The sequence below is a fragment of the Chrysochloris asiatica genome, unplaced genomic scaffold (genome assembly GCF_000296735.1).
Source record: "Chrysochloris asiatica unplaced genomic scaffold, ChrAsi1.0 scaffold00033, whole genome shotgun sequence".
Classification (NCBI taxonomy): domain Eukaryota; kingdom Metazoa; phylum Chordata; class Mammalia; order Afrosoricida; family Chrysochloridae; genus Chrysochloris; species Chrysochloris asiatica.
In genome coordinates, this window is record NW_006408551.1 from 19,684,964 (window position 1) to 19,698,580 (window position 13,617).

General features: G+C 38.6%; 1 protein-coding gene across 1 annotated transcript; it reads right to left on the reverse strand.

Annotated features, from left to right (window-relative positions):
- Positions 1 to 2,093: 2,093 nt before the first annotated feature.
- IFNG (interferon, gamma) lies at positions 2,094 to 7,227 on the reverse strand. Its single transcript, XM_006859533.1, has 4 exons — positions 7,114 to 7,227; positions 5,504 to 5,572; positions 5,228 to 5,410; positions 2,094 to 2,228 (listed from the first exon to the last, which is right to left on the reverse strand). Exons 1-4 carry the CDS (start codon positions 7,225 to 7,227, stop codon positions 2,094 to 2,096), a joined length of 501 nt encoding a protein of 166 aa, XP_006859595.1.
- Positions 7,228 to 13,617: the final 6,390 nt, after the last annotated feature.

Here is a 13,617-nt window from a genome sequence, read left to right on the forward strand (position 1 = left end):
TTTGTACTAATACATCCAACTCCAACTCAAATCATAGCATTTATTCTAATTTTCTTCCTTTCTGTACCAGCAGTGAAAAACTTGGTTCCCATTATCCTTAATATATTTATTTATTTAATCAATTCTCCTGTAAGCAATCAACCTGCCAATACCTTACCTGAGTGGATACCTCTTTACCTCACTCAGACTGCCTCTGCACCCTGTTCTATCTCCTGTGGTAAGCTGAATAATGACCTCCCAAAGATAGCCTCATCTTCATCTTAGTCCCTGGAATTTAAATAACTTCCTCCCTTATCGTTTCCAAGTACTTCTTCAAATGGCACCTCTTCAGTGAGGCTTACTATTTAAACCTTCTTATTCAAACCTCTAATCCCCACTTCCCATTTCACTTATAGTATTTCCAATTCTCCTCATCCTATCTACTTTTATTTTTTTGTATCTTTAGCTTCTGTCACCTTCTAACATGCTATGCAATTTACGGACACATCATGTGTTTTGTTTATTATCTGTTTTCTCCTTGTCTTTGTTGTTTACTGAGACATCTCGGAGTCCTATTGTTGTCCTACAGGGTAAGCACTGGACTTCTAACCCCAAGGTCAACAGTTAAACCCACCAGCCACTCCTCCGAAACCCTGTACTGGGTCTTCATGGGTTGAAACTGACTCAATGGCTCTTAAAAACAACAAGATATCTCAAGTACCTGAAATACCACTAGACATATAGTGGGTGCCATTTTAGTAGCTATTGCTTAAGTGAGAGAGTGAACTCTTTCCACAATGTAATAAGGAAGGTAGGATTACCCTCCTTTCCAGTTCAGAGAACATGAATAATCTATTAAAGACCACCCTTCTTGTAATGACAGAACTCAAATTCTAAGCTAGGTTTTTCTCTGTAGAGCTTATATTTTTCATTCCATTATCTAAGGGTGTTTGCTCAAGGTGGGAATGGGGAGGGGGAAAGAGAAGATGAGGGGTACATTGGGGACTTGGGGGAGATACTAGGAATAAAGTCTAGTGAGCCAAGGTAAGTACTTTGAACTATTTTTCATGGTTGTTGCTGTTGTTGTTGTTAAGTGTTGTGGGGTCAGTTCCAACTTATAATGACCCTATACAGAGTCTCTAAGGAGTAGCTGGTGGTTTGAACCACTGACCTTGTGGTTAGCAGTCCAGTGTGTATCCTACATGGAAAAGCTCTAAAGCAAATGATGACATAATTCAATCTATATCATGAAAAGATAATCAAACAGTTGCCAACTAAAGCTGTGGAAGCCAACAAATTGCCAGTGGAGAGAAACACTACTTGTTAAGGAACTTAGTCCTGGTGTGGCATTATGGGGTAAGCACTGGACTGCAAAGTTGGTTTGCACCATGAGGTCAGAAGTTCAAGCTCACCAGCCATTCCTTGGAAACCCTATACAGGGTCGCTATGGGTCAGAACCGACTCAATGGCAGTTAACAACAATCCAATTTTGTAATTGCCTAGGGAAAAATGACTTTCAACTCCTACAATCCCCACTTAGAAAAACGGATACAGAATAATTTGTTGTAAAATTATACTTTATTCAAATATATTAAATAAATGGGATGCAGACACAGTGATCAACAATATTCTAAAGCACCAGGCATGATATCACATGAGATGTTATGTTCTTATCAGGGGAAGACAGGCCATACAACGTGACACATTTAAGTGCTGTCTGATATACCATTAAAGCAGTGGCTCAGAATGCAGACATGTGCCAAATGGATGGTACCATTTGTAAGTGTTCATTGTATCATTCACTGAAATAAATGTACAGCCCACAGGGTCTTGCTTAAGTCTGCCATCTAGTCAGCCCCTGAGATAAAAGCCTTATAATCACATAGTCGTGCCCAGTTAGATAAAAAAAAAAGAGTCAAGTGAAATAGTGACAAGATACAGGAATTATAAATAATACATATATATTAATAGATATTAATTTTCATTACATAAAAGTTTCCATTATAAATACATCTTTGGTTATTTCGTCTAAAAACATATAAATAATGTAAAATATTAAATAGTAATAAATAGATTTAGATTTTAAAATTCAAATCTTGTGGGCAGGGTAATCATTATTCTGATGCTCTCCGGACAAAAAACGGACTCTGACTCCTTTTTCTCTTCCTCAGGTTAGATGTAGGTGACAGATCATTCAGCACCTTGGTGAGCTCATTTATGGCTTTGCGTTGGATCTTCCTGTCATTTGCCTGTTGGGAAAATACAAAAGGAAAAATTAATTTCAGTCTTCAAGGCTTTCTATTGTTCATGTCATGATCAGTTGAAAATGGAAATATTCCTTTAAAAAAAAAAAGCAAATGACTCACTAAGTCACTAGCAATATATTGCTTCAATATAGACTGTTGATTTCTTCAGCACTTAAAGCTAAAATTATTATTAAATTGATAATTATACTATAATATTATGGGGCATATTACTTACCCTTGAATTTACTGCTATGAAATTCTCAAAAGCATATACCCTGAGGTAGAGTGGGAAAAAATGTGGGTTTGAATCCTGTGTATGCAATAACTCTGTTTTGAACCAGTCACTTTATCTTTCTGAACCTTTGATTTATCATCTGAAAGAAATGGCCTTTGGCTCTCTACCAATCCTATCACCTTGTACTTTAGTCTTTGCTGTAAGTATCCAATGAATTGCTATGAGTCAATTGTTCTCAACTCTGGTGTGTACCAGAGTATCCTCGAGATCCAGGTGCATGAGTAGGAGAGGGCCTGAGCCTTAGTGTCGTCACTAAATTCCCAGGTACATCTAATACTCATCAAAGTTTGAGAACCATTTAGGTTAAGTACTTTGGATACACCAAGTCCAAGACAGATGAAAACTTTCATTTTGAATTTCTTCACAATTTGCCTCATCATTACTATAATGTGATTAAAATCATCATGTTCATATGTAATAATCAATAGTTAACTGATATATACATGACACTGAAAATTAGGTATTGTAGCAAAATTCTCCTGTACTCAACTTTCTCTGCCTACAAATGCAACTATTGGAATTTTCTTACCAAGAGAATCATTTGGATGATTCCATGCTTTAAAAACTGAACACTTATATTTTTATCTTAGTTCTGCCACTATAGTTCTTTCCAATGCTGGAAACACTGTGGTTACCTTGCCACATTTCTGAGAATGACTAAAGTATCTAGATTACAGCAACAAATTATTAAAAGTGCATAATGAGTGTATAACATGTTCACCAAAGAAGATCATTGTTGAGAGCTCACTCAGGAGTGCCCGTCATGAAGCAAGGGGGCATGGAGCTTCCAGAAGGATGCGGGGAACAACATAAAATTTCATTGGCAAGGCCAAGTTACAGCCAAGTAGACTTCCCTACTGGCTATATGCTTGCAACACAAATGTTAATGTCCTGAGTTCAAAGCATCATCAAGAAACTAAGAGATTCATGCAGGCCTAAACCCTAAGCTAGGGACTGCACTGAGTTATGACAAATGTTTTCTTAACCTCTAGACTGTGCTTTATCATGAGAAATCTGCTGAACATTATAAAACATTGTATCAATGGAAAGCAGTACAAGTTTATCACTTTTCTAAGACATCTTCTTACTTTGTAAAGTATTGGAGACTAGAGAAATCCTGAAGAACACACACTAATTTAGCTCTTGAGAGCCTACCTGAGAGGAAGGGGAAGCAGATTCAGTTAAGGTAAAAAAAGGTAGGCACAAATCTCAAGAGAACAGATCCTAAGAGAAGTCTGTTGTTCAATACCATTTATATCAAAGTCAAATTCAGATGAATTTGGAGAACTTTGTCTCCTCGATCAAGTTTTGAAAATATGACTTGTCTATATCCTTTAATGTTATCTTTCAGCATCTAAAGGTCTTAAAAGATTCAAGTCAACATCATGAGGTACAGCTTTGGGAGCATAAACATTTCTTTAGCTAAGGTGTTCTTGTATCCAAAAGTTGATAAAACAATTCTTTCATAACATATAAATTCTACATTTTTTTTTCTTTTTTTCTTCCTTCAAAAACAAGCAAACAAGAAACACCCTTGTCTCTAATTGAACTGCACAAGTTGAGGTGAATGAATCTGACAGTGGGAAGCATCCTAGTGCCTCCCCTCCTCAAAGGCCTTCTGTACCAAACTCGTTACTGTGTGTTTTGAGTCATTTCCAACTCATAGTGGCCCTTTACAGAGTTTCTTAGGTGCGATTGGTGGGTTTGAACTGCCAACCTTGTAGTTAGCAGTTCAATGCTTATCCCACAGCACCACAACAGGACTCCATTAAACCCACTGCCTGCGCCAGTTCTGACTCAGAGACCCTAAAGGACTGAGTCTAACTTCCCCACAGGGTTTCTAAATCTCTACAGAAGCAGACTGCTACATCTTTGGCTTACAAGAGTGACTGGTAGATTTGAACCACTCACCTTGTGGTTACCAGCTGAGTGCTTAGCCATGTGCTACCATGGCCCCTTCCCAAGGCCTTAGTTCTCTCCTATCTCACGCCCCCTTTTTTGTGACTTTGTAGAGTTAGTTGTAGGGCAAAGGAGACCACATAAATTACATTAAGGATCCAATGTTCCTTTTAATATGAGGAAACTGCCCCAATCTGCCATGTGATTCATTTAAGGTCTCATAATCCTTTGATGACAGAGCTAGGGGGAGAGTGCCAATCTTCTCACCCCTCCCACTGCTCTTTCCACTAACATATGTTCCCTGCCAAACAAAGTAGGAGAATTTCCATCACATGTACAAGGGACAATGAAAGAATTACTTCTCATTAAAGACAGTTGTTGTCAAGTCCACATGACTCATGGGGGCCCCCATCTGTAGTAGAACTGAGCTTCATAAGGTTTCAGTAGCTGATTTTGGGTGAATTAGATGGTCAGGCCTTTTCTGTGAGGCACCTCAGAATGGATTCATTCTTTCAGTAGCAGTAGAGCACATTAACCATTTTTGTCACCCAGGGACTTTTCAGTACGCCTGTTTCATCACTTACTTCCTCCCAATAGATGTGTTCATTCACCTGTCTTTATACAATGGTTATAGTGCCAGTATTTTTCCAAATTAGAAATTTATATTATTCCCATACTGTCTTTGCAAAGGAACTCCAAGTACAACTGGAACTAGTAAGGAGGAGTTTCTGCCATGAATTCATTTCACTGCTTTAATGATTGTACCCAATAACGAATTTCTACCTTGTGGATAATTAGAGCCCCTTACCGGAGTTTTAGCCAGCTTTAGGAATTCATTCCATTTGTTGATGCTGCTATTGAAGAACTTAACAAAGAGATCTTCTTTGATGGTGTTTATGCTCTTTTGGATGATCTGGTTACCTTCTAAGTTTTCAAAGATTTTCAAGTACAAGGAGACAATCTGGCTCTGAAAGATTTTTTTGTCACCCTCCTGGGAAGAAAAGAGCACAGAGAGGGTGCTGTGAATTTATCCACCAGAAAATGAGCACCAGGAAATTCAGCCCAGTGGACATGTTCAACTTACCTCTTTCCAAGTTTTCAAAATTTCTGAGAAAAGAGGGCGACCATCTGCTACATCTGAATCAGTTGCGTTCTACAAAAAAAAGAAGAGTTGGTTTACGATTAGACCACAAATGTACTTAAAATTTTATTGAATTCATATGCTGACAGTATTCACTGGTTTACTTGTCAGCCCTGATTTATAGAGTTATAAATTAACTATTCCCAATAACTATTGTGGGAGAAAGAGTCAAAACCCATCATGTTCTTTGCACTTTCTTACAATCTAGTGAAACCCTTAAATTTCAATGTTACAAATGAACTCAGTAAGACTGGTGATACTTGAAGGGTCCCAAATAACTATAATATGCTAAAGAAAGTTTTCAAGTCTAGTTAAAACACAGAAACAGAAAAACTATCCCACTGGAAAACACTGCCCCCCTATGGCATAGGTCTCAATAACATCAACCTGTGTCTTAACAATACAGTATTATTATGTTGGCTTTGCAAGAAAGTTAAAATTATTTTAAGAGCTCTGTGGAGTCTTGGTGGGGCACTGGCCTGCCAAATCTGTTTGAACCACAAGGTCAGCAGTTCAAGCTCACCAGCTGCTCCTCGGAAACCCTATCCAGGGTTGTTGTGGGTCAGAACCAACTCGATGGCACTTAATACCAACAACATTATAAAAGTGACTTGATTTTACTTTGCAACAACAGTGTAGTTTGTGAATGTGTAATTCTTTCAAGATAGCTATTACTCTAAGAGCTAAATTTAGGACAAATAAGTATTTCTCGTGTGTAAACCCACTTTCTATTAACTATAAATAAAATTGAAAATAAATTCATACAGCAAAAAATAAATAAATAAACTATAAACCCAAATCATAATTCCTATAAAATCTCAGCAAGTGACTGAGTTAGGGGTAATTCACAAGAAATACAGACAGAGCAGTAGACTTTTGAAACTACTTTCTGGAAAAAAACAGTTGTAAGTGATTTTTTTTTTTTTTTTAATGTCAAAGTTTTAAAAACCTCACTTTCTTTCATTTTGATTGAGAAATTGTCTCCTATTACCATTTCAAATGTTAATCTTGAGCTTTTATGCCTCTTGTTAGCAGAAAAATCAGAAAGAGATGACCGGTTACTGTTAAATAGATTCTGACTCACAGTGACCATGGGACACAGACTAGAATTGCCCCATAAGATCTCAAAAGTTGTAATCTTCATGGGAGCAGACCGTCACATCTTTCTCCCACAGAGCCTCTGAGATTTCAGCCACCAACCTTTTGGTTAACAACTGAGTACCAGTCATGTTGATTCCAATATGTTGATTCCTTCATTTATCACAATTGATAAATGGATTCTCACTACAAAATTATTGACATATTATTATGATTTATTCCCATATCATGCCCACCTTTTGGGATAGGCATGGATCCTCTCTAAGTCTACCACCAACTGAGTAGAAGGTTAGAACAATATCGACATCACCCAGTCAACAATGACATAACAATTAACCCCAAGTCTTCTCAAAATGACAGTGGTGGAGAGATAACAGCCTTTCACAGACACAGCTGCAAGTCCATGTTCAGCCATTTTCAACCACAAGTAAGAACTATTAAAAGGTCATACTTACAAGATATTCCTTTAGGTTCTGTATCTCTTTCAAAACAGTAGACTGGCAGAAGCAGCTAGAAGAACCCAAAATGATACAAAGCTGAAAAGCTAACAGATAACTTGTATAATTCATTGTTTCAAAGAGTTAGATCAAAGTTGCTGAAATTAGTGGCCCCTGTATTAAATTAATCAAGGCAAAGTACTTGGCTGATCTTTCTTTCCTAATAGTAGATCAGCCAATGATCAGAACAATGTGCCAAGTCTCTGGTAGCTGCTGTATTTATACCTGATTGAAGCCTCATCAGGATTACGTATTTTTCACACTTTTTTTTTAAGATGAGATGGTGACAGATAGGCAGGGATGCTAGTTAGTTTGCATTAATAACTCTGGTTTTTGTGGCATTTTGGTGTTGTAGTTAGAATTTCCTATCAACTCCTTGCATCTTTGACGATGAGATGGACTCATCATATCCACCTATGCCATTCTTGTGGAATCCTTTGAAAGCACTTTTACTTCACACCATTCAGGGACTGGAAATTTTTTTTACACCTCTCTCCTTTGCCTTTGTAAAGTTGACTTTTCATCCACGGATCACATTGATCATTTGTTTGTGGTTGGGAACAAGTGAAAAAGGAAATTCTAAGGGCTTTTAAAGGGGGAGCCTTTGAAAAGGTTTTCTTGCAAATAGCCAGAAAGCAAGGAAAGAATGTGGTTAAAAGAAGAGTGTGGTGAAAAAGTACTTCATCAGAGTTGGCTAGTGAAATATCTACAGTGAGTTTTCAATTGCTTCCGACCAGCACTGTCCCATAGAAATATAATGTGAGCCATCTAGGTAATTTAAAAATACCAACTAGTGCTCCATTAACAAAAGCAAAAATAAAATACTTTGTATCTAACCCAGTACAATCCAAAATATGATCATTTCAGCATGTGTTAACATACAAAATAATGAGATAGTCTATATTATTTTCTCATTGAAACCCAGTGTGTGCCCTGCACCTACAGCCTATCTCAATTTGGGTAACTATATTTCAAATAAAAGGAGCTCAGTTGGGCTGCTAACCAAAAGGTTAGCAGTTTGAAGTCACCAGTGGCTCCTTGGGAGAAAGACGAGGCAGTATGTTTGCATAAAGATTTACAGCCACAGATACCCTATGAATCCGTTCTGCTCCGTCCTATAGAATCACCATGGCCTGGAATTAACTTGAAGGCAGTACGTTTTATTCATTTGTTTGTTTCAGTTTTATATTTCAGATGCTCAATAACCACATATGGCTGGCTGTCGAAAAATGTAATCAAACAAAAGAAAAACACAAAGATTCTCTATAATGATTATTAGAACAATCATTTAAGAGTTATAAATGATCAATTGTTATACATAATCATTAGTTATAGAGAATCTTTGTGTTTTTCTTTTGTTTTGTAACATTTTTATTTCTTTTCCACACAGATGCAGAATGCAAGATACTTCTTCTTCCCTTGGTAATTTACAAATGAAGGAGAATTTTTGGTATGCCACAGAAGACTCTCTACTCTGTCTGGTTCCAGTCCGTTTTGCATTTCCACCTGCACTGTATATACTGGAGTATCATGCTGATGAGTGCAGACTTAAATCCTGACTGGATTACTATCTAGCTGTGTGATCTGAGAAAATTTCTTAACTTTTATGTGACTCAGTTTTCTTATCTGTAAAATGGGCCTGTTGTTCTTAAGTGCCATCAAGTCGGTTCTTACTCATAGCAACCTTGCATAGGGTTTCCGAGGTGCAGTTAGTGGGTTTGAACTGCCAATATTGTGGTTTGTAGTCCAGTGTTGATCCCACAGCACCACAGCAAGAGTCCAAAATGGGCCTAACGGGGTCAGAATCAACTTGATGACAACTAACAAAAGCTATGAATTTTGCCTTGAACATGGTAAGCATTTAATCAATGTTATCTATGGTTATTCAGCCCAGGTATCCTACATACAAAACAGAAATCTACCACTGAACCACAAAACCTCCTGGCCACTGCATCCCATGTGCAGCCAGCACTCACTTGTCACTGATGATTTGCATGTTGCTACAGAGTCTTGGTGTGGCTCTGTGCTAACCGTAATGCACCAGACTGCAAAGCTGTTTGAACTGCAAGGTCGGCAGTTCAAGCTCACCAGCTGCTCCTTAAAAACCCTGTACAGGGACACTATGGGTCAGAATCGACTCGATGGCACTTAGCAACAACAATGATATGGCGCTATGGGCCAATGCGCCAGACTGCAAAGCCGTTTGAACTGCAAGGTCAGTGGTTCAAGCTCATCAGCTGCTCCTCAGAAACCCTGCACATGGTCGCTATGGGTTGGAATCGATTCTATGGCACTTCACAACAACATGATGCTGAACATGTTTCAAAGGAGTTTCCATACTTAGAAAGACTAAGAAAGGCTTGTGATTTATTTCTGGAAATCAGCCAATGCAAATCCAATAGATCACATTGGAACATTATCTAATCCATAACTGATCCATGACTGATGACACAGGACCCGGCCGGCAGTGTTTCATTTCATTGTGCAAGGAACCACAAAGAGTTGGGACCAGCTTCATAGCAGCTCATAGCAGCATTGTTATTCAAACATGGTGGATGACTAGTTCATCCCTTAAAAATACACCCTGAAGTTCTATTCAAGTTATTTCTCTGATCTTGAGTTCTCTTTCCCCTCATATGTGCCCCTTAGAGTGATACCTGTCCTTCTGAGTCTATCATGTTCATGAGATCTCCCAAAACCATCTTACTTAAAATCTATCTCACTTTTTCTCAACAAGCCTACCACTTGGTTCATTCATTTCTTTGAGTCCTGATCCTTGGGTCTCATACTAGAATTAACTCTGCCAGTGTCTTTCTTCAGGTTGAATTGAGGTCCTTAAAATCGCAAGTTCTTTTTCATGGCTTCTAAGACATCCTCCTTTTCCCTAAAACGTCTTAACATGGAAGTTTGTCCATAGACAGCACTGATGAAGCATGGATTTTAATGATTGAGGATCTGCTTTGAGCTATTTGTCAAGGCTGGAGTCCTGGTGTGACACTGTAGGAAAACCACTTCATCAACAAGATGAGAGAGAGAAGAGGAAGGGCTGGTTGGTCCGAAGTTTAGGGAGACTTGAGAACTCTTGAGCCCATGGACATTGACCTAGCCATGGAGGACTAGAGCTGAGAGTAAAGTGTCCATCTGATATGAAATGGGGGGAGAGGCACAAAAGCACCCAATTTTTCAGATAGTACCCATTTGACCTTCTTTATTCTTCATGTAACCCAGATTCTCAGATTATTTGTTCAACATACAGGTTGAATAAGTATGATGAAGAAAAGCATGACATCAGAATTGAAGGAAGACTCATTAACAGCCTGCAATATACAGATGACACAACCTTGCTTGCTGAAAGTAAAGAGAACTTAAAATACTTACTGATGAAGATCAAAGACCATAGCCCTTGCTATGGATTGCATCTGAATGCAAAGAAAACAAACATCCTCACCACTGGACCAATAATGGAGAAAAGGTTGCAGTTGTCAAGGACTTCATTTTTCTTGGATCAATCATCAACACTCATGGAAGTAGCAGCCAAGAAATCAAACAACGTATTGCATTAGGCAAATCTGTTGCACAAGACCTTTTTAAAGTGTTGAAGAGCAAAAATGTCAGCTTGAGGACTAAGGTATGTCTGACACAAGCCAGGGTATTTTCAATAACTTCATATGCATGTGAAATGTGGATAGTGAATAGGAAAATCATACAAGAATTGATGCATTGAGATATGGTGTTGGAGGAGAATATTGAAAGTACCAAGGTCTTCCAAAAGAACAAACAAATCTGTGTTGGAAGAAGTACAGCCAGAGCACTCCTTCGAGGTCAGGATGGCCAGACTTTATCTCTCATACTTCAGAAATATTGTCAGGAGGGACAAGTCACTGGTGAAGGATATCATGTTTGGTAAGGTGGAGGGTCAGAGAAAAAGAGGAAGACCCCCAGAAAGATAGATTGGCAAAGTGGCAGCACAGTGGGCTCAAGCATGGCAACAATTGTGAGGTTAGTCCAGGACCAAGTTGTGTTTCATTCTGTTGTGCATAGGGTTGCTATGAGTCGGTACCGACTCGATAGCATCTAACAACAACAACAACCCATTTGACCTAGCTTCAATGGTTTGATGACCAGAGCTTGACTAGAGGAATATAAAGGAATTTGATAAAGGAAGCAAGTGTAAATTGCTACAATTTGATGAACTTGGCCTATACTTATGGATGTAGCTGCTCAAAATACCAACTGAGAAGGAAAGAGTCTTCACATCAAGGATCAAACCTATCCCCTCGCTATACCGGGTTGATAGGGATGGGCAACTTAGACATTGGCTACCTAAAAAAGATGGGGGAGGGGTGCTTTAATGGTATGAAGTGACTGGCTTACAAGTTTTCAAGAAGAAGTTGTTTCAGAGTGTGTGGGAAAAGGTAGAATCCTTACTGAATAGTTTTCATCTTGTCTAGATGGGTTTGGTGAAAGAAGATGAGGATAGGATTCTTTTGATTCAATAGTGAGTAGTGGTTATCATGACTAATTGTGATTGTCACAACTGTAAAGGAAGAAGTTTTGTAACATAAAGGGAGGAGTAGTTAATCATACATTACAGGAACAGAGGACCCTAGGACCATCAAAGTAGAAGAACATGAGCAGAATGTGGGACCCTATCTAGAGAAGCAGCGACACCAGTGATGGATCCAGAAATAATGGCATGGAGAGATAGAGCAGCTGAGGGCTCTAGACTCATGGAAAGAGAAAGGCTGTGTGCCAGCTGCCAGGAGGCAGGCTTGCAGAATATACCCTCTAGTTGTTTAAATGATTATATATTCTGAATGTTTTTGTATACATCAAAACAAAACAGGGAATAGAAAAAAATACTATTAAATAATGATGCATGAAGGGGACTGTGATCATTTCAATGAAACCAAATACTATAGGGTGAGTACAAAACTGATGTTCTCCCATGTAAACTATGACTTAATTCACAATAAAAACTTTAAAAAAAAAAAAAAAAAGTACTAGCTCATAAGGTGGGTTTGAATGGCAAGATCAGCAACTCAAACTCACCTGTCACTCCTCAGATGTCCTATACAGGGTCACTATGGGTCAGAATTGACTCAATGACACTTAACGACATCAACAACAGTCACAGGGCAATTCAGCCTAAACTGTAGGAAAATTTCTAGATTAAGTAGACTCTTATGATCAACATTGGAAACATGATGCTGTGTCTCTTTAGGCAATACCTGCTGACCAGGGCAATAACATGAATTATTTTATGACTGAGACATGTGTAAAAGGCCAAGCAATCATTTGAGGACTGTCTTTTCAAAGTAACTATATCGTTGCTGCTATCTTGGTTCTACCATCAAGTAGGCCTCCAACTAATGGGGAGTCCAGGTACAACATAACAAGATGCTGTACGGTCCTGCATTCACGCCACCATGATCAGTTATAGATCAGACTACTGTGATCTATAAGATTTTCCATTAACTGATTTTCAGAAGTAGATCACCAGGCCTCTCAAGCTAGGTTATCTTAGTCTGGAAAGTTCCCTCAAACCCTGTTCAACTTCATAGCAACATGCAATCCACTACTGATAGATGGGAGGGTGCTATGCATGAAGCACACTGGCTATGAAGAGATTCCACATCTCCCACATGGAAGGTGTAAATTCGACCACAGAACCTCCAACGATCGTACTTCGAAGTATATACGTTGAGTGCAGCAACATAATTTCCACAGTCCTCACTTGCTTAACATGATATATTTTGATCTTGAATATATTTTCATTATATATCTGTAGACAATCTTTTTCAAGAGCCCTGGTGACACTGTGGTTTAGATGTTGTACTCCAAACCACAAGGTTGGCTGTTCAAATCCACCAGATGCTATATGAGACAAAGATGAGACTGTCTATTCTGGTAAAGATATATAGTCTCAGAAACCATATATAGGGTCGCTATGAGTTGGAACCGACTCTATAGCACATAATAATGACAACAACACAATCCTGTACAGTAAAACCTGTCAAGTCAGAACCTGTGTAAGAAGGAAAGCTGCCAGGGAAGAAACACTGAAATATTTTCCACTAAATCAATAGATAGAAAAGTGTTAAAACTGCACCCTGTCAGAAGCAGGAAAATTATAAGACCCAGAAAAACAAGGGAGTCCCATCAAGTTCCAGGTCTATCAGGTTTCACTATATATATACTGTTGTTGTGAAGTGCCATCGAGTCAAGCAGGTTCTGACTCATAGCGACTCTGTATACGGTTTCCGAGGAACAGCTGCTGCGTTTGAATTGCCAACATTGCAATTCAAACTGACCTTGTGGTCCAGTGCATTATCCTGCGGTGCCACAAGACGATATTTATTTCTTTATTTATAGTTGTTGTTATGTGCTGTGGAGTCGGTTCTGACTCACAGGGACCCTGTACAGGGTTTCCGAGACTGTAAATCTTTACAGGAGCAGAAA

Excerpts from the sequence above, each read along its gene's own strand:
- IFNG (XM_006859533.1), bottom strand. The coding sequence starts at position 7,227 with ATGAATTATACAAGTTATCTGTTAGCTTTTCAGCTTTGTATCATTTTG. Across the intron at positions 5,573-7,113 it reads AGAACCTAAAGGAATATCTT|AACGCAACTGATTCAGATGT; the intron begins GTAAGTATGACC and ends TTTTTTTTGTAG. Across the intron at positions 2,229-5,227 it reads TAAAGCTGGCTAAAACTCCG|GCAAATGACAGGAAGATCCA; the intron begins GTAAGGGGCTCT and ends TTTTCCCAACAG.